At 43.9% G+C, this 22222-nt stretch overlaps 1 protein-coding gene across 1 annotated transcript in view; it reads right to left on the bottom strand.

The window, feature by feature from the left end:
- Pla2r1 (phospholipase A2 receptor 1) overlaps positions 1-5057 on the bottom strand; it is a 138085-nt gene extending 133028 nt beyond the window's left edge. Inside the window, 2 exon segments of the mRNA XM_052724437.1 lie at positions 1638-2912; positions 4994-5057. Coding sequence (XP_052580397.1) covers positions 1638-1767 — 130 coding nt within the window. The 5' untranslated portion in view covers positions 1768-2912; positions 4994-5057.
- Positions 5058-22222: the final 17165 nt, after the last annotated feature.

Consider the following 22222-nt stretch of genomic DNA (forward strand, 5'->3'; position numbering starts at 1 on the left):
AATGGACTGTAATCTGTGAGGTGAAATAAATCTTTTCTTCCCCAAGTTGCTTTTTCTCATGATGTTTATTACAACAATAGAAACCCTGAGAGAAATAGACACTATTTCAGGTCTGACCCCTCCCATACTAATATTTTGTTTTTCCTCCTTTGCTAATAAAAACTTGATTCACACCTGTCTACAATTCACTTGTAATTCAGCTGGTGCAGGCGCTGGGGTCAGGAAGGGAGCCTGTGTGGTAGTTAGCACCCCCACTGCAATGCCTGCCTTTGAAGAATCTTTATGCCCACCACGCTGAACTTCAGATTTGCAGGCTGCACCTAGAAAGTACAGCAGGGAGCTGGTGATTCTCATTTTCAAAGTGCCCTTGATTATGGAAAAGAAGGCCTCATCAGCCGCTCTCTCAGGCCAGGATTTGGGTCTGCCAAATATAGAAAGGATTACCTCACCGTGGGTGCTGGCCCTGACTGTGGGATCCCTAGACGTGCATCATGTGGCTCACTCCCAGCTCCTCTCACAGGCTACTTACCGCCTAGCACCTACGCCCAAGATTCGGATGCTAAGATGCAAAGCTGTCAACAGCAGGATGTATGTGTGTTTGTGCACATGGGCTGAGAGTGAGTTTTACTCAGCTGAACAATACCTCAAGAGCATTTCCGACCTGTGGCTGCTCCAGAAGAAGCGTTGGTGTGGTTTAGCCTCGGTGGGCATAAAGTCCCTGGAGAGTGTTAGGAAGTACAACCCAGATTTTTTTTTAAGGTGTGTATATATTGAAAGGAACATAAAAGAACAAAGATCTGGATTACGTCTTGTTTTGTGCCTCTTCTCCAAATGTATTCCTAGGTCAGAGTGGATGGGAGCTGCCAGGGAGCTCTGTCTGATTTGAGGCCACATACTTGCTTCTATCACCACACAGTCATGCCTTCTGGGACACACCTTCCGTGTCTCAGAGACTGGCTCCTGAGTTGGTCCTTGAGGGCATTGATATTTGCTTGGATTTCTTACACGTTCACTTGTGAGTCTTACTGTATGTGGTTGGCGCTCAAACCTATGCTAAATTTAGCAGTTGGTGCACGTGTTTTAGGCTGTGTAACTTAATTTTCAGTGGTTTCATGAATATTATAGATCCATTGTTCAGCCTAGAGAAACCGAGGAGCCGAAGGTAGCTCCTGTCTGTACAAATCTCATAGCGGTTCACTCCGCTGAGAGACTCGACGCGGTGCCCCGCCTTCCCAAGGGGCGGAGCAGACAGGCCTGTTTTGGGGGTCATCTGTTGTGCACACGGTGAGCCAAGTTCTAGCTTTGGGAGGGAATGGAATGAGACATCTTTTTGTCAGCTTTATCTGAAAGGTGACCTTCCTAAACAACTCTTGCAAAGTTTGCATTTTGAAGGTATTCTTACCCTCCCAAGTTCCGTACGACCGGCAAGCCTGGAGAGCAAGATCCTGCCTCTCACCGCGCCCTAATTCGGAGGCCAATAGGAGAGCCGAAGGGACGTTACTGTTCCATCTGCCTCGGGACAGTGCACAAGCGACCACAATACAAACTCGAACTTGCTCTTGCTCAACCCCTATCCGTTTCCTGCCCCTGACTCCCGAGTGCCAATTTGCCCCAACCCCGGCGCTGGGGACACTCACCTAGCCACTCGAGGGCCGGTTCCGGGGTGAGGGTCAAATCCTGGGCGCTGCCTGGGTGAGCCCCCAGCGGCAGCAGCTGCTGCATCCAGAGCAGCAGCCGCAGCAGCAGCATCGCTAACCATTTCACCATCAGGCACTCTAGGAGGCACCCACGGGGGCCACAACCGTGTCCCTTGCACTGGGCTTCGGTGCAGGAGGCAAGAGCAGCCTCTAGCCTTCTCGAGGACCACTCTACCCAGGAGCCTTGGAGATGAATTCGCCTCCCTGGTCGCCACACTGTGAATGACGCTGGCTCTGGGCGTGGAGACACAAATAGCCAAGTTTTCCCCGCCCTGCCTACACTGCCTTGGGGAGGGAGGAGAAAGAGGGGCCTGGCCCTGTGCAATCCCAAACACTCCTGCCTTTAGGGTTAGAAGAGGCAGGGCTGAGGAGGCCCGGTGGCTGCCCTCTCGGCTGAGTACCCAACCTTCTCCCCCCTCCCTGGCCCTGCCCCAAGGGTGAGCGAGCTGATCCTCTCAGGGAGAAGAAACCTGCCAACTGGATTTGCAAGGATTTGGAGACCCGCAGATGAGTAAAAAAGGCTGTCTGGTGAAGTCACCAGCTTTGTCCTGACTTAATAACCCCAGGCTTCTGTTTCCTTAGATTATCTTTATCTAATAGATTATCCCTGTGTAGAGCTGAGAAATCCGGCCAGAGAGGTGAGTGATTGGTTACTCTTTAACTCCACAAAACTTACTCCCTAAATGAGTAGAGACAAAACAATAACAGATACAAGACACCAAGCTCCCCAAAGTCTGCCCACCTTCCCCCTCAGATAACCAGCATTAACTCCACTGCGAGCATTCAACACACAAGGCAGCACTTCTGTCCAAGACCTACCCTAAGCAAGATGTTGGCATTAGATGGTAAAACAGAAAAGAGGGAAGACAGCAAGAGGGGACCTAACGGGGGCGGGAAGGGGAACAGGCTGTACGATCTTGGAGGACCCGTACTTCTTATGTATTTTGCCCATTACAAAACCAACAAGTACAGGCAGCACAGTGCCTCTGTAACTGTGCCTCTGCTCGGAAGAGCCAGCCAGCAGCGAAGGCCAGAGTGAGAAGGGGGCTCAGCCTTGCAGGAGTCCCGGCAGCTTTCGGGTGGAGGGTGAAGTAAGCCTGGAGCTCTGTGAGCTCCTCTGTGCGCTTCTGCCACGGGGAGAGTCTTGAGACGTTCTGGGGCTGGAGGCCTTCGGTGCACCGGTTGAGGAGAGATGAGGTGCTGTCTGGTTGTCCTCTGGGAAGGGAGATTGAAGGAGTAAGAGGCGGTTGGAGAGTAGGAGGGGAGAAGGCACAGTGTGTACCTCCAGTCTTTAGCAAGTAAGTACGTGCAGCGGTCAGTATCTATGCCTGAAAATATGCACAAAAGGCATGCTGTGAGGAGCGTAGCAGACAGCAAGGTCTGCAGTCAGCAACAGTGGCTTTCTCTCCGTTGGCCTCAGAGCCATGTTACTGTGGGAAGAGAGCCTATGGTGGGAAGGTTAAGCCCTGATTAAACTGACTGGCGGCCATTGTGACCGACAGGTGCAATCCATGTGGCCCAATTAGATAACAGATCTGGTTACTGATGTTAATCTCTGGAGAGAAGCAGGGCAGTGAGAATAAAGGGGAGAGAGACAGGAGGAACTGGAGTGGGCTCTGAAGATCATGCCAGGAGTCGGTGATGGGTGGGTGGGAAGAAGCGACCGGCTGGGACAGGAAGTTTTGAGAGACAAAGGTTAAAATGAAGGGCTTATATGAGAGCATGTGTGCCTGGCTAGAACAAAGGGCAGCCAGCCGGCACACTAGGAAATGAGGCAACATGGCTAAGTCTTTTCCTTGCTAGGATCTGAAGTTCAGCCTCTGTCTAATGAGGCTGGAGAGCCTTCTCTGATCCACGCGGATAATATTCTAAAGTGCCAGGGCTCTGACTAGGAGGGGGATAAGAGAGGAGAGAGACAAGTCATATTTCATCCTCAGAGCAATTAGTGTAATGAAGAGAGGTGAGGACAGCTTCCTGGCCTGTGACACCGCATATCCTATTCAGCATTAAAGACCCAAGAAGAGCTACCGTTTTTCATGTCTTCCCAGAACGATATGGCTTAGAGGCAGAGATCCATGGTGGAATTTTTAGTCCTTGAGAAAAAGAGTGATTATGCTTATTCTGGGCTTCCATTTCAGGTTTTTGAGGCAGTGGAGGGGGATGGTGGTAACTTGCCTGCACTGTGACTAGCTTTCCCTAAACCTTTGTCAGTACAATGGGGAGAAAAAACGTCAGCTCGTTGTGGGATGACGCTCAGAAGGGATTAAAGGAGCTATCAGATGTGAAGTGCTTTGCACGGTCTAGCCCGTTGTAAATATCCACCTCTGGGAGCTGTGAGTGTGTGGGGAGGAAACAGCCAGAAGAGCAGACTCCAAGTGGGACTCGGGGCAAGACTGCAGAGTGCTGGGTCACTGGGAGTGTCTCCGACCCTCACCAAGAATGCCCTAGGCAGGACTCTGAACCTGTGGATCTGCGTACGTCTGTCTTCTCCTGTTGGCTTTGGGCTAGCTGTTTACTTATATGTCTCACCTGACTGTGAGCATCTTGAAGAACTGACTGTATTGACTCTCTGAGTCTCCTGAACACCACACTTTCAGGCACTTAATAAACACTTCAAGGTCTTCTGCTGAGGCAAACACTCATAGAGAGTGGCTTAACATCCTGATACCCCACTGTACCTGGGCTACACATATACCCCTTTATAATAATAGTGCACTTGGCAGCCCAAGACCTTACCTGCACAGAGGATGCATACACACGCCTCTCTGAACAATGGGATAGGTTTCTCCTCCCCTTAACAACAAGCTTAGATCAATTCTGTTCCACAATCCTCTGGACCAAACTGGACCAAACCAGATTTGAGTTTATGTGCAATAAGGCAAAACTGTCTTCAAGTTGATCTTTTAGAAAGGCTCTCCTTTTTATCATCTTATGCCTATGCACAATTGGGTGTGCATATAATTAAAATAAGATGAATTATGGGAAGGGACATGTACATTGGAAAAATTTTTTTATCACCCAATCTTTCACTCAAAATAGAGAACACCCCAAACTACATCCCTTAGTAAGTTATGGGTCTGGAGTCATTCGATAATTTACCAGTCTGACTCCACATTTTTAGTAAATGTTGAGGCTTTTTATTAAAACAAGACAAAGCAAAACAAAATAAACAAACAAAAACTGGCCAGGACCAAACCAGAGAGTTCTCTAGATAAGGCCTTGACTATTGTTAGTCCAAGGAATTTAAAGGCAAAACCCACAAAGTTCTAATTTTGGGGGACCGAGTTAACCCATACCTTGTTTAGGTGCAGGCAAAAGCTTGATTTTGTGACAGATGTCCAGCAAATGCCTCAGCTATCCAAGCAAACAAGGGGTTCATACAAAAGCAGAACTTAGCAGTTAGTCTGTGAATCTTGTGACCCCATTACCTTGTAGGAATAGCTGAGGCAGTGAAAGATTTTACAACCATCAGCAGTTTCTAAGAATAGCCCAGCTACACTGGGAAGTTGTCCGTCTCGGGCAAGCTGGCTGACAGGGTGCGTTCAAGATAGGAGCAACTTCCTCGTGGCTTGCAAGCTCAAAACAATGTTGTTTTTACAAGTCTTTTCAATACAGTAAATTATTCTCTGAACATGATGCTCACCACCCCAGTTACCAGCTCCTCACTTTTCTCAGGTGCCATAAAAAGACACTCCAGGCGGTAACTTGAGCCCTTGAGGGTCTGTGCTGTGTGACTTGCTGTCAGTCCCTGCCTCCTAGTCCTTTTCAGTACGTTCCATCGCTTTGCTCAGAATGCAAAGCTTCCTTACCACTTTTCAATCTGTGCGGGGGGTTTTTATTTCATTCTTGAGGGAGGCCAAGAACCTGGAAACACTACAGTTAGACTCTGACCACCATTAACATTCTCAAAGAAGGGAGCTAAAGAAAGAAGGGAGAGAGAGAGACAGAGAGGAGACAGAGAGAGACAGACAGAGACAGAGAGAGAGAGAGAATGGGGTCAGGGGAGAAGAAGGAAGGAGACAAGAAGGGAAGAAAGGATGAGTTTAAAAGGCATATAGTATTTGAAGTCTTTAGAAACTTGATAGAACTGTTTGGAACCTGAAGTGTGCAAATGAAAAATGCTTGAGAAAATGTGGGCATTTAAAGCTCACTTGATGCATGGGGTGTGGTTAGAGACTGAATTGATGAATTGTTTTTTTTTTTTTTTGGTTTTTCGAGACAGGGTTTCTCTGTGTAGCTTTGCGCCTTTCCTGGGACTCACTTGGTAGCCCAGGCTGGCCTCGAACTCACAGAGATCCGCCTGGCTCTGCCTCCCGAGTGCTGGGATTAAAGGCGTGCGCCACCACCGCCCGGCGATGAATTGTTTTAAGCATTGAAGGAATCAAGATCTCAGCAAGAATGGGCAAAAGTAGTTGGAATGAAAATTTAACCAAGTGATCATTTACCAAGTACAGGCAAAGCAAAGGGAACCCACATCAGGTAGCAAAGTGCCACATTTCTGGCTAGACCCCGTATCATTTCTGCACCTAGGCCTCAGAGAACGAGGGTAGGAAGGGTGGTAGGAGTCTACTGAGAGCTGAGTCCTTGAGATGGGGGACATCTAAAGGACAGGAGACCAGCTAAGAGCAACTGACCCAGGCAGGGAAGAGACCAACCAAATAAAGAGCTTTTGTTATCTGCCTACTCTGATGACTTCTCACTGGCCAAACTCGGCAGAAATTCAGCAATCAAGGAAGTCACAGAAGTCAGCTCCCTAGATCACTGAGTGGAAGTGGAGTGTTATAGACAGCAAGTCTGAGGAAGCAGATGAACAAATTGTTGCCCTACAGAGAGCAGAGCAGAATGGGTCTTTGACTGTGTTCACAGGGGGGAGAGGCAGGGGGAAACCATAGCTAGTGATAACAGGGGATGGCCTGAAGTATGGAAGGCATGTGGAAGGCATTTGAAGTACAAGGACTCAAAGGCTTGAAGCTCATCAAAGGCTTGAAGCTCAGGGTCTGCAGGTAGCTGCTGACAGCCATTGTTATCACTTGCTATACTTGCAGCATGACAATCTCTACCTCTGTTGTTACACAACCTTCTCTTTTGGGTCTCGCTTCACTTTTCACTTGGCATGTTTATAAGGGTACCTACCAGTCACTGGAGTTAGTATGTATCTTAACTCGGTGTGGCCCCATCCTAAGTGATTATATCTGCAGACTCTACTGCCAAATAAAGCCACACTCTGAAGCTCCAGTGGACAGATTTGGGAACTTTATTCAGCCACTTCACCTACTGTATGATCTAGTTGATGTATTCCTGGATATTTGCTCAAAAAAAAAAAAATGAAACCATGCATCCATACAAGATCTGTGCATTAATCTTCATAGTAACTTTGTTAGAAATAATCAAAGACTAGAAACAATACAAAAGTTTGCCAAGAAATGAATGAAGAAATAGACACTGGTAATGCCATACTTTGCCAAACAATGGAGTATGTTCTGAGAAACATGTCATTAGTTAGTTTTTTTCATTCTGTGAACATCGTAGGGTATATTTAAGCTAAAGGTCCATGTGATCACTAGGAAACGTTTTGTGGGGCTTGGTTTAGTTTCTTTTCCACTTTCTGTGACTATCCTGACAAAAGCAACTTAATGCGGAAAGAGCTTGGTTAGCTTGCAATTCAGGCTGTCATCCATCATTGTGGGAAATCCATCACTGTGGGGAAGTCAGGGTAGCAGGAACTAGAAGCAGCTCAACACACCCACAGTCTAAAGTGGGGGAGAGAGTGCTTGCATGCACACTCACTCTCAGCTCACTTTCTCTTCTTTTGTACAACCCAGGACCCAAACACAAGGAATGGTGCTGCACATGTCAATTAATACGGTCAAGAGAATCCCCCAAGAACATGCCCATAGACCAACATGATAAGGAATAGTGTTGCCCATGTCAATTAATATGGTCAAGAGCATCCCCCAAGAACATACTCATAGACCAACATGGTCTAGACATTTCATCATTGAGACATCCCTTCTGAGATTAAACTACATTTTTTTTCAAGCTGACAATTACAACTAGGCATCACAGGGCTCCTGTCATAAATGTGGTCTGTCATTGATTTAAGTGGCACCTGACTATATATCCACACAATAGGATATTTCTCTTCAATAAAAAAGAACGAGCTCATGGAGCTGGCAAATTGGATCAGAGGGTAAGGGCACTTGCTGCCACACCTGATGACTCGAGTTCCATTCCTGGACTCCATGTGGTAGAAGGAGAGAACCAACTCCTGCAAGTTGTGCTCTGACTTCCACATGTGTCCAAAACACACACACACACACACACACACACACACACACACACAAACACAATTTAAAAAAAAAATTGAAAGGACTCTCAATACATGCAGTAATGTGGTTAAACCTCAAAAAAAAATTAGGCTGAACGACACTAGACAAAAGAAGGCAGCATACCTTATAGCCTTATTATTTTAGTCACAGAGAATGTAAATTAATATATAATGACAGAAGTCAGGTATCAGGTGACCAGTTGCCTGCAATTAGAAATAGAGCCCTAACAAGAAAGACCAGGTTGAACTGGGAGGGACTGGATAAATGTTCCAAATAGAGGAAAAGGAGGAGAGTGTGTTCATGATGTGTTTGAGGAACTCACATAGCAATCAGATTGAGTATTTCATGGAGGCTAAATACAAAAGCTGGTGCCAAAGCCACTAGGAAGCCATTATATGGTTTCACTGCCACCAGATTTGTTTTATATTTTACTCAATAGATAGATAAACAGACATCTTCTACAAGAAGTCTGGGTTGGAGTTAGAGCCACAAGACAGTAGAGACAGAGTACTCCGCAAGATGGAGGTAGAAATTTCTAAGCAAGCATCATAACTTCTGTAAAGTTCAGTGAATCCAGACATTAAACTTAGGGAGAAGGTAAGGTATGATCTTGGGAAGACTTGTTTGCTTTTCTGGTGCTGGGGATGCAACCAAGAGCCTCACCCATGCCAGGCAAATATTCTACCACTGAACCACATGCCCACTCCGTATTGTATTTTGTTCATTATTTATTTGTGCTTGGGAGTGAACCCAGGGTCTTGTGCATGTCAAGCAAGTGCTCTACCATGGAGTTATTGTCTCAGCATTGTGTTGTTTCTAGATGAACATCTTGAGCATGTCTAAATGATGGGAAGGATCCAGACAGGAAGAAATCAATGGAAATTCATGATGAGAATCTTGTGAAGTCAGAAATTCCCGTAACAGAAAGAAAAGGGTTTGCTTCCTAGGAAGAAAATGGGGCATCCCATACAGGAAGGAATGAAGGAAGGGCTGTTCCCAGGGAACACGTGAGCTGCATAGTTGAGAGTTATCAACTGGCCAGCTTCCTGCTTCTGTTTGGTATGTGCTGTGAAGTAGCTGGGACCTTCACCTCCTGAGGTGTGGAGTGAAGGATTCAGGAATATAGAAAAATATAAAATTGTAAACAAAAAAACTGACAGTCATCAGCTCTAAAGGTTAACTGCTAACAATGGCTCTCTGCTTTACAGCCAGCTCCTCTGTCAACAGTCAGGGGTTAACTTTTAACCCCCTTGCCCCTTATAGCCAACGACTGCCTGGACCAAAGTTAATTTTTAATAGATGTTTCTACGTGACTTCTAGCATGTACCCCATGCCTGATGCTTTCCCCCTTACTATAAAAAGGGGGCCAGAAATCACCTCCATTGCCACAGCCTCGGAATCCTGAACACTAACTATGATCTCAGCTAACTGATAAGCTTTTGTGCTCCATGGTGATATTTTCTTTTCCTTTTATTGTCTCTGGTTTAATAGACCTTGGTGGTCTGTCCCCCATTATTGCGCAACCTCAGACCAAACAGAAGGGACAGTGGGTGAGGTGGGCAAGATGAAGGAGTTAGCAAGAGAAAGGTTGTGCTGGGATTTTGGAAGACGTGGCTTTATGATCACAAATGGACCAATGGTGACAGGTAGAGGGGACTCCAGGGAAAGATGGGCAGTTTGGGGTCCTAGTTTTTTACTTACTAGTCCAGCGACTCAGCAAAGTTTGTTAAGCTCCAGGTAACTGCCTACACAATTAAAATAACAACAACAGCGCCTGTGTCCTTGGCCCGCCTTGGAAACTAATTCCTCAGCAGCCATCACAGTGACGTCACACAGCAGTAGGACATTTTATTATGAGTGACTGTTACTTCAAGTTAAGAAAGGGATGTTTGGGCCGGGCGGTGGTGGCGCACGCCTTTAATCCCAGCACTCGGGAGGCAGAGGCAGGTAGATCTCTGTGAGTTCGAGGCCAGCCTGGGCTACCAAGTGAGTTCCAGGAAAGGGCACAAAGCTACACAGAGAAACCCTGTCTCAAAAAACCAAAAAAAAAAAAAAAAAAAAAAAAAAAAAAAGGATGTTTGGGAGATTAAAGAGTGAGTCTGATTGGATGTCTTACTGGGCAGAGAGAAAAACCATCCGACAAAACCCTCCTTTCTTCTCTCCTAAGAATCAGGCTTCGTGAGTACTGTGCCTGCATGGTGGGTAGAAGTTTAGGATACTAGGTGGGAATCTGCTCTGTAATCAGTCTTTGCACCTTGCCCAGTCTCGGTTTCCTCCCTGTAAAATGGTAGTAACGGAGTATCTCATGTATAATCCAATTCATGGAAGTCCTTCACCCCCTCGCGAATGCTGAGTGCTGGTAAAAGTAACTGTGACTATTAAGTAACACAGCAGCAACACCATGAAACACAACATTGCAATTATTTGCTGATAAGGACACTGGAAGGGGTCCCATGGCATATTGTTAAAGCCCTTACCTTGAACCCATTGACTTCATATAATAAGAGAGAACTCTGTATAGATAAAAGAAAATATTCATTTATGTAATACACAGATTTTTCTAACCTATTTAATAAAAATATTTAACAGCTTACTCCCAGTATTTATTAAACACTGGAGAGTGTGTTCAAAATATTACTTTGTGTAATGATTTATCAGTCCTGTGGTACTTTCATAATGCCCACAGTTGCTGAAGTACTCAGAGGTGAAAATTCATTGGGCAGAGGGCCAGTTTTAACAGCGAATTAATAAACGAGCTTTTTACCATAGTCCAAACAACAATTTATATCAATTTAATTCAATTAACAGCATTCCCACGATGTGGTGCTTAGCCAGAAAAGAAGTTCCTCTCAGTCCGAAGTTTCAGGGGAGCCTCTGTCTTGACTGGTTATGCGCAGGGTGTCTTGTATGCTTATCACGTCTCCCCCTGCTTCCTGTCCACAGTCTGGCTGCAGACACACGAAGGAAGGGAAGGGGGCTGTAACTGTGAATGAGAAAGGTGAGCACTCTCAGACAGTGCCCACCTGCCACTCACACAGGTGCAGTAGAGCTTAGTTCTTCCTGTGACCAGAGGTGTGCAGAGCTCCTAGGCCTTGCCAGCACTCAGCCCCTCAACCCCAGGGATTCTGATTCAGGGAGTGTCTAAGAGCAGCAAGCATCAGACATCAGTATCCTTTTCTAAGCTCTGAAGGCGATGGATGCTAATTGGCAGGCTAGGGTGAACCATGTTGGGTTCCCAATAGAGTTCCCAATAGACTAGGAGCTCATGCTTAGGACATGGAAAAGAAATGGGACCAGAAAGACACTTCCCAGAGTTCAGGGTGTTATACTTAGGGCAGGACAATGCATAGAAAGCCCTAGTAGATATGTGGCCACTGAGGAGGAGGCTGCTGCCTGGCTCCAAGAATCCCACTGTAAGGAGCAATGCTTCCAGATCATCTTGGAGCATTGTGTGTGGTCATTGGGCATCCACCGCCTGCAATAAGCCAATCAAGCCAAATTAGTAAGTCCAGGTTTAATGAACAGAGCAAAGCAACTCCCGGTGACTCTCGGGAAGGTAGGAGAGGAATCACAAGGCAGGTCTGGTGACCAGATCTTAAATATCCTGTAGAGGTGGTCTTGAGTCACCCCGGGGGAGGGACTGACCCTTGGTGTCCTTTCTGAGGGCGGGGTCTGGAGAGGGCAGCTCCAGCGGAGATCCCCAACAGTGGGTCCCGCTTTCCCCATAGTCTCCATAAAGAGAAGGTCAGGGAATGAATTTGTTTAACATCTAGCCGTGGATTTATAGTAATTTTGACATTTTCTCCTGTTTAATATTGAAGAAAGCATACAAGATCGCTTCTGTAATCACCGACGCTCCTTTTAAACAGAAATAATAAAACGTAGCGGCTGGTGTCTTTGGATGGTACGAAGTAACTCCCAAATGGAAGTGGAGTCTGTAGTTGTGTTTGTACCTGGAAGGAGCCAGGAAGGGGGGAAAGAGGAGATAAGACAGAGGGTAGTGGTCAGGGAAGGGATGTCACACCATCTTCCCAAAATTATGTTATTTGTACAGCTTGGGTCAAATCACATAACCAGGCTGAGTTCCCCTCTTTTACATACAAACAGCTGCCTTGCAGTGTTACTGTAAGATAAGAAAAAAATCTGAGCAAATGTTAGGCACAAGCCCGTCGCCCCGAAGTACAGTCATTTCACTGGAGGGAGATGCGTCTTCTAGTACAAGGGTTAAAGAGGCTGTAGTGTGTCTGGACTTGTCCCATCTTGCTTACTCTGAAGGTTGGAGACTCGGTGAAGTTTTATTCTAAACAATTCAGGATGCTAAGGTTCAGAGTGGATTACACAGGAGATCATTTTAGAAACTTGTACACAAAAGGTCTTCATGTGTCCCGGTTAAATATGAAGTTAGTGCAGCTTTCAGAGATGGTCAAAGCTAGGTGAGCAGAGAACTGGGAATTCTGCAAACCTGCTTTATGTTGCTAGGTCTCTGAGGGCTCCTCTGAAAGGTACTTTTTTTTTAAATAATGTTAATTAAACTTCTTCCTCTCTTTCTCAACAGGAATCACAGTGTTGTGAAATGTGTGGATTTTGTAAGAAGAGGTGTGGATGGCTGAGGGACCAGGGACCCATGAATATGACTTAATTTTTCCCTTCATTACCAGTCAATAGAATACAGCCATTCTACATTATGACATTATTTACATTTGACACGAGAGAAACAATTTGCTAATATAGAGGCAGCAATCTCAGTTCTTGAAAAAAGATGACCTACTAAGTTTAAAAAAGAACACGTTTTTAGTGAAATTTAAAATAACATGAGCCCTTTGTTGTAGCATTATTCATGATGAAATAATAACTATACATTTAAGCCATACATTTTCATTATTAAACTACAAATTCTTGTTCGCAAATTTGTGGCATGCATTCATACCCGTGAAATCATTACCACCATCAAGACAGTAACATGCTTATCCTCTCTGAAAGCTCCCTGTGTTATCTAGTAAGCTTTTTCTCCCACATCCCTCCCCACCACAGTGGCCTTCAGCCAATTATCAAGCAATTTTGCCAGTATAGATTAGTTTCATTTCTGGAATGTTATGTGAATACATTTATATAGAGCAAACCCTTTTTGTCCCGTATACTCCACTCAGTGTATTTTGAGATCGGCCATGCTGTTACATCAGTGATTTGTTCTTAGCTGGGTGGTATAGGCCTATGACCCTACCTATGTGGGACCTTGAGATGGGGGATCACAGAGTTCAAGGTCAGTGTGGAAAGCCTAGTTAGGCCTGTCTCAAAAGGAAACATTTAAAAAGGATCAGTGAGAACAAATGCCTAGAATTTGCAAGATTCTAGGTTCAATCCATAAGAGCATCCAGTTCTCAATGTATAAATTGTGACCCCTTTGAACATCCCTTTCATGGGGTCTCCTAAGACCATCAGAAAACAGATATTTACTTTATGATTCATAACAGTAGCAAAATTAGTTATGAAGTAGCAACAAAAATAATTTAATGGTTGGGGGTCACCACAACATGAGGAACTGTATTAAAGGGTTGCAGCATTAGGAAGGTTGAGAACCTCTGTCTGAGAGTATGGGCACAGAGGGTGTGCACAATAAGTTAATCAGTTAATATTTTTTATTGCTGAGCATGAGTATGATACATATTGTTTATGTGCTCCTCTGCTGAAGGCCGTTTGGATTGCTGCCTAGTTTGGGGTGATTACAGACACAACTGTTGAGAACATTCTCGTATAAGTCCTCCTGGGGAGAACGGTTTGGGGTTAGCAAATCCATGTGAGTGGCAGGATGGGGTCATATAGCTTGACATATAACATTTTACGAAACTGCTGAATCATCTCCCAGCGCAGTGCCATTTTACATTCCTGCTCATAGTGCTGAGGATTCCAGTCCCTCTTTCTGTCCTTTCTGTGGGTTGAACTGAGTCCCTCCAAAAAACGTTCAAGTTCTAGCCCTGAGAAGTTGTTAATGCAGCTTTGGAAATATGATGTATTATCAAGTTATGGAAAAGTCACTCAAGATCCATAATCCAGCATGATTGGTAGGTAGCCTAGAAAAATGTCAAAGTGGGGGGCTGCTGAGGGGGTGCAGTCTGCAAAATGCCTGCTATGGAAACATAAGAATGTGAGTTCAGTCCCAACACCCACATAAAGCCAGACTCCATGCACGCATGTCTGTTGTACCCAAGAGCCCTGGGGCTCCAGGTTCAGTGAGAGACCCAACTCAAAAACCAAGATGAAAAGTGTTTGAGATAGATAGATAGATAACATCTAACACACACACACACACACACACACACACACACACACACACACACCACACACCATACACACACACACACATACACCATCCATACACCACACACACATCACACACACACATACACCACACCATACACACATATCACACACACCATCCACCACACACACACACACACACACACACACACACACACACACACACCATCCACACACTACACACCACACAAACATACCACACACACGTACCACACACACACACACACACACACACACACACCACACCATACACACACACACCACACCCTCCACACACACACACACACACACACACACACACCATCCACACACTACACACCAGACAAACATACCACACACACATACCACACACACACACACACACACTCACACACACTCCATCCACATACCACACACACATACCACACACACATACCATATACACACACATACCACACACACATACACACCACACACACAGGAAATTGGACACAGAGACAGACGTGCAGAAAGGGGACCACCAAATTTACATGAAGGCACAGTTAAGAGTGATGTAGCTATAAGCCAAGAGAAACCGACGACCACCCACAAACCCCAGAAAGAAGCTTGGAGATGCTTAGAACAGGCTCCCCCATAGCTCTCAGGAGACCCTCACCATGACAACCCCCACCCTTACATTTCTGCCTTTCAGAACTGTAAGACAATTCAATGATATTGTTTAAGCCTTTTACTATGTTGTGTTGTGTGAGGGGGCCTAAGAAATTAATACATGTGCCAGCACTTGGTGTGGCTAGTGTTCTCAATTTTAACCATTCTGCTAGGAACATAATGATAATTCCCTGAGGTCTACATGTGCATTTCTTTATTGAAATATGATTTTTGACAATCACTTCATATGCTCATTTCCCATCTACATAGCTTCTTTGGTAGACTATCTGTTCAAAATGCCCCCTTTTCCTCATCCAGTTGTCTTGCTGAGTTCTGAGAGGATTTATTGGATATAAGTTCCTTACTTGATATATGATTTAAAAATATTTCCCACAGTCTGTAGCTTATATTCTTTTCTCTTTATATTATCTTTTGGAAAGTGCAAAGGTTTTTGTTGTTGCTGTTTTGTTTTTTGGTAAAGTATGGTTTGTGCATTCCTTCTTTTATAGTTCATACTTTTAAATCTAAGGAGTCTTTGGCCCCAGGATGCACAGATTTTCACCCATGGTTTCTTTCTTCAAACTGCTCCATGCCTTTGGATTTACTGTTAGGTTTGTGGTGCATTTGGAGTTGGGATTTGTATATGTTGTGAAGTTTCATTTCATACAACTGTCCAGGGATTCTGACACAGGTACTGACCAGAACATCCTTCCTCCACTTAACTACCTTTGGACTTTGATTAAAAGTGAGAAGTCTTGAGCTCGGATTCCCGGGTCAGGAGCTACTGCTAGAGAGGGAGAGTCTTCTTTAAGGGCTGTGTCTGGCAGGTCAACCACACACAGTGGGTGGCTGCATACTCGAGCATGTATGGAAAATACAAGCTGGACTCAGTGGGCTAAATAAGATGGACATGAAGTTGTGTGTGACAGTGGGTCTAGAAAGAGACGTGAGGAGTGAATATGGCCAAACTACAAATTATATTATGTGTATGTATGGAGTTATCAAAGAGTTAATAAAAAACCATATTAAAAATGAGCTGTCTATATGTGTCTATTTCTGTATGGTCCCTCCCCACCCATTTTTTTCTTTCTTTCTTTCTTCCTTTCTTTCTTTCTTTCTTTCTTTCTTTCTTTCTTTCTTTCTTTCTTTCTTTCTTTCTTTCTTTCTTTCTTTCTTTCTTTCTTTCTTTCTCTATCTCTCTCTTTCTTTCTTCCTTTCTTTTTTCTTTCTTTCCTTCCTTCCTTTTCTTTTCTTTCCTTTTTTTTTGTGAAATCAGGTCATGCTAACCCCCCAACTTTCCTCCCCTTTAAAGCATTTGGCTACTCTAGGTTGTTTGTGTTCTTGGTTACATTTTAGAATCAGTTTGTTATTTTCTACCCAAAACTTGCTGGGATTTTAATTAAGGTTGCATTGAGTTATAGATCACTCCGAGATAAAATATTATCTTAACAATATTATTTTCTGATCCAATGAGTAAGGAATATCTATCCACTTATTTCAGTTTCTTTAATTTTCCTCAGCACTGTTTTACAGACATTTTATATTTTTTTGGTTTTGGTTTTGTCTGTCGTGTTTATTTGAGGAAGGCTTTCACCAGGTAGCCAAGGCTGTGACCTGCCGCCTTCTTCAGCCTCCTGAGAGTTGGGATGTAAAGGCATCCCGGGGCTTGGTTAGCACTTGAACGCCCAGCTCCTTTACATCTTCTGTCAGGTCCATCTCTAGATTTCTTTACTGATGCTCTTGTGAATAGCCTTGTTTTCAAATGTTCAGTTTTCAATTATTTGTCTCCAGTACATAGAAACACAATTGATTTAAATATATTAATCTTATATCTTGCAATCTTGCTAAGTTGATTCCTTTTTTCCTCATAGCATTTTCATAGATTTCATGGAATCCTTTGCCTGATCACATTGGCTAGAATCTTTAGTACAGAAGCTACATTGAGTGGGAGTTGTTAAACATGGATATTCATTGTCCTATTAATGAATTATTACACCTGGCCTTGTACCAATAACTTAACTGCAGGCTTCTGGTAGATCTCTGTCGGCTTAAGGAGATCCCTTGTGCCCACGCCTCATCCTATTTCTGGTTAGCTGAGAGATTTTATGGGGAATGGATGTTGCGTTTTGTCAAATTCAGCTTTTGCATCTATGAGCTGTTCATAGATGCTTTTTTGCTAATATGGCAAAAATTTCTTCAATAATTTTTATATAACTAACAAATTCTTCATCCCTGTAATAAATTTTAGTTCAAGTTGCCTTCATCTTCTTCCCCTTTCCTAGGCCCCGGGAAGACCACTGGTTTGCCATGGATTCCCTCTTCTCAGGCTAGACAGCCTCAAAGAGCATCAATCAGTCTTTCTTTGACTGTTGTATCAGAGCCCCAGCTTAGTTGCCTCACTTCTGCTTGTGGGTTTCCAAATCTCTTAAGTCATGTGTTCAAAGATGGCCTCTTACATCATTTCTACCTGTGTTTCGGTTGGCTTTTCACTTTCTGAGAAATTTTATTTCCAAATCTAAGGTTGGTGTGTCTCCATTCTGTGGGCTGGCTCCCAGGCACAGCTGTATTTTCTAAGGCATCCCACTCTGCTGGTGTGATGGAAGTGCTCCACCTTATAGGATTCCTCTGGTTCTTGGCCTTTACCTGAATTCCCTGAAGGGACTGTATGACTCACCTGTGTGAGCTGCTGAAAGCCTATGCATCTCTTTTTGCTAAATCGTTCTATGTTTTGACTTGTGCATTCCATTCAGGTGAGTCCCTGTTTGTTAGTAAAAGAGATTACTTTCTAGAAGGGCGAAACCCAAATCTGAACTGTCCTGACTCCTGTGCTTGAATTTCTTGAAAAAACAAATCTGAACTCTGTCACTTGTTCTTTATTTTCATAAGTAGCGGTGGCGGAGTGATTTCCATGGGTATTATTAGTTTTGCCTGTAGGTCCTCATGACCTACATGCCTTTACTCCGCCCCCCCCACAATTTTCTCAGAACCATCCCCTTTCTCGGAAGAGCCTTTGATTGTGATTTGTTTTGTGGGCCGTCCCTCTCAGAAGACTAGCCAGGGAAAGGACTGAGCAATTACTCTTAGCACTGAGCAATGGCCTCTAAGGGTCTACAAATGCTAATTTGAGAAACGTTGCTGTAAGTTGTTCTTCCTTTGCCTGTCTTCATATCCAATATGTCTGCTCTTGAAGTCCTAAACCTTTCTAAGCATCAGTAGCCAGTGGGTATGAGTAAGGTGTTTTCAACATTCAACCTGAATTGTGAAGACAGCCTTCACTATTAGGTAATGAATGCAGCTAATACTTTGAGTCTATTATGCCAAAGGCTTTAATATGCCATATAATCCTCACAGCAACTCTAGGAGCTGCTGGAGACAGAACATAGAGCCAGGTATCCACTGGGTTGCTATTTTTCCCTTGTGACCCTCTCAGTATGTGACATGAAGATTCAATTCGATATTCACAGCCAGTTGCCAGTTCCTTTTAGGCCTAGGATATTAAACGATCCTCTGTATGATGAGAACATTGCCTTACGACTACAGCATAAAAATTATATGTGTGCTTTTCTGTGTCACTCAGCAACTGAGACCATTGCAGATTTTGAATGAATCATAGACTTTTATTAAAGTATGGGTTGGTTATCTCTTAAATGAATATTAGATTTGATTGTATCAAGCTGTGACTGAACACAATGTGACCAAGACCAAGAAAGCGTCAGAGAAAAACATTGTATATTTTCTTTTTTGTCTTGATAACAAGTTCATATCTTTTATTATGCTCAGTGTTTCCAATTTTTTGCTGTTTATATCTGTTCTCTCAAATTCTATCTTCTTCATAAAAAAGGTTCTAAAATATGTCACACTTCTTGAATTGATGAAATGGATATTTAATATGCTGAGAGTAAGCAAAAAATACATTTAACCGCCTACTTAATTTAAACTTTCATTATGTCACTGTAATGTCTATAAAGCCAAGAGTAATCTGTGAGAAGATAGTAGATGCTAGTCATTTGTTACAGAAGAAAATGAATAAACAAGAGACACGAAAACATTTTAATAAGAAAATATTTGCTAATCATAGAGATGATAAAATAAATATTAAGTTTATTGATAGTATTAAAATGCTTCAAAAAAACCTTGTAAGATATTCCATACAGGTGATTATACCTGAATTCATGCATTTTTATACAATATGGACTAAAAAGATCTTTTATTTCATTCTATGTATACATGTGTGTGGTGTGTGTGCATGTGTTTTGACATGTATAGGCACATGTGGAGGCCTGAGGCTGACATCAGGTGTCTTTTTGGTTGCTCTGCACCTTATATACTGAAGTGGAATCTCTCACTGAACTTGGCTTGGTGTTTCTGTCTAGCCTGCTTGCTCTGGGGAGCCCCTGGCTCTACTTTCTAGAGTGCTGGGGTTACAGAGAGCCTGCACCCCATCTAGCCTTGGAACTTAGATTCTCATGCTTGTGTGGTGAGTGTTTTCCCCACTGAGCCATCTTCCCAGACCACTGAGATCTCTCTCTTCCCATCAAAGTCTTATTTTATTTTAATGGCAAATTCACATGATCTGTCATTGAGGTCACTTTGTACAGACACGAGAAGGGAGCTTTATTTCTTGTCTCTTCCTCTTTGGGCAGTGTCTTGATAATCTCCTCTCTCTTGGCTTGGAGGATTCCTCACAGGTTTGTTTGCTTCCTAAGTCTTAGCCCTCCAAGGCTCGGCCTGGTTAACCAAGAGCTTCTTGCAATCCCTGTCTGTCTCAGTGTGTGGGTGCGTTTATTAGAATCTGCTTGTTTTTTTGTTTTTTGTTTTTTTTAAATACATTTCATTTCACCTATGGGTACAGGATGTATGTGATACACGTGGTGGTTGATCTCTTAGAGTCACCAGATCTCCTGATACACAAGATCTGAGTCACCTTAGCAGGCACTGGAGGATTGGCCATACTCTCCACCTCCTTGTGCCCATATGCCTTCACTTCCATGGACACAAGGTGTTTGTCTGCCATCGAGCTGTGGAATGGACAGTCACAGGCCTATGGACGGTCAACTGATCTTTGATCAGCATCTGGATCTGTTGAGGTGAATTGTCTTGGTGAATTCACTGGCGTCACTGTGGTCCAACCAGACCTTCTTCTCACTGTAGCAGAGAACGCCAGAGGCAAGCCTTCTCCTGAAGCCTGAGCATTCTCATGGCTGTGGATCTATCAGCGAAAGGAAAGCAAGAGGATCTTTTAAATGACATTAGTAACTGGTATTAAAAATCTCAGAAAGAGCCATTTCTGTTTCTGTCTCCAGTAGCTTTGGGGAGACAAAACAAGACAAATTAAAAACAAGGGCTTCAGAACAACTTGTATTGAAGATCTGAGTATGCAATTCTTATCATTTTTTTCTGGTTATATTTACTATCAATACCCCTACCCCACCCCTGTCTGCCTCTTCTAACCCATCAGCCAGCAAAGAGGAGCGAGCATGCTGGCTTGGGGACATTGTGTACTTTGCTAACTTTTCCCTTCAATTTCTCATGTCAAGCAGGTCAGGTCCTCCAGCTCCTGAAGCAGAGCAGGGAAGCCTTCAGGGTAGCAATGTAGAAATTCAGGGACAAAGGTGTAGGCAGGAACTGTCTCCGCAGACAACCAAGTCTACCTATTAGAACAGGACACAGCAGCATTTACAGAAAATGCTATGTGGATGTACAACAGTCTTTGCTGCGGAGAAGAGATTCCTGTCATGTGTGGTGGTTGACGGAGCAGTGTTCCCTTAGGCTCTGGTATCTGAAGACTTGGTCCCCTGTTAGTGGTGTTGTTTGGGGGAGGTACAGGAGATGTGGCTTTGCCACAGGAAGATTGTTACTGGGGGTGGGCTTTCAGAGTAAAAGCCTCCAGCTGCACGGAGTTCACTCTCTCCGCTTCATGCTTGTGTTTCAAGCCATTTGCTTCCAGCTCCTGCTGACACGCCTCCTTGTCATGATGAACTCTTACCTTTCTGGAACTATAAAGACCAAATAAAGTCCTCCTAGAAGTTGCTTTGGTCACAGTGTTTTATCCCAGCAACAGAAGAGTAACCCATATACCATATAAAACCCCTACCTCCAAAACAATCTAAGGTTCCCTCTAGGACTTACGGTCTCGAAACAAAGCTTGATAGGTATGTGCATAGTGGACGTCCTGTCCTTGTCTTGAAGAGTGGAGGGCAGGGTTCTAGAATGAGAGCTGGGCAGGATACTCCCCCACCCATTTCCTTAACACTGTTGGTTAGAGAACGACTCCCTGAAAAGGCCTTGATTTTCATAGTTGGGTTTCATTATAATCTTATGGTTAGGTCTACATGGAGTTCTGTGAATCCATTGCTGCACCTGGAAGAGTTACCTGAGATAAGCCCCACAGAGCAGCTTAAGGTAACACCTTCCTCATGCCAGGAAGGGACAAAGCAAGGAGTGTGAGTGTGTATGTGTATATGAGTGTGTATGTGTGTGTGTGTGTGTGTGTGTGTGTGTGTGTGTGTGTGAGTGTGTGTGTGTGTCCCGACTTCAGGGATATCAGAATAACATGGAGCTGAAAAGGACTCTGCAGCCAGGCCTAATCAGGTCCTGGCCCCAACTTTGTCGTTTATAAACTCAATAACTCTGGGAAAATCCCTCTCACTTTCTAAGCTTCTGCTTCCCAGGAGCAGAGAAAAAAAATAATCCTCTCAGAGATTAAAGAAGATATGATTCATCATGTTTTCACAATACTAATGATGGCAGATTATCAATAAATCAATACTATATCTTGACCTAGAATATATATATATATATATATATATATATATATATATTACAGTATGGCACAGTGCTGAAAAGTGTTTATTCTAGATATCAAATACTTACGTCCAATGCAAACTCTTACAGTCTAGCCAGGCTCCACTGAGGTTCTCAACTAGGCCTCAATGTCAGCCTATAAAGACATAACCGATATGCTAAGGCAGTTTTTTTAATAGCGGAAAAACCATATCCTTTGGACATATCCCTGGCTCCCTTTAGAGTGCCTGCTATGGATTTCTCAAGACAGCCAAAATAATCTATTATTTGTTCAGATAAAACACAGAGACAGGGCCCCTGCCTCAGCCTCAGAGCAGGTGGGAGACTCTCATCAGTGTGTGCCAACAAACCCCATGTTTCACATAGATCAACTCTTCCCTTTGTTCTTTTCTACCTCCCTAACTACCAAGACCCCAAGTACTGCCCCATGCCCACTTCTCCCCTTAATAT

This window comes from Peromyscus californicus, unplaced genomic scaffold, assembly GCF_007827085.1.
Source record: "Peromyscus californicus insignis strain IS unplaced genomic scaffold, ASM782708v3 Scaffold_7__1_contigs__length_154581171, whole genome shotgun sequence".
In the NCBI taxonomy this organism is placed as follows: Eukaryota; Metazoa; Chordata; class Mammalia; order Rodentia; family Cricetidae; genus Peromyscus; species Peromyscus californicus.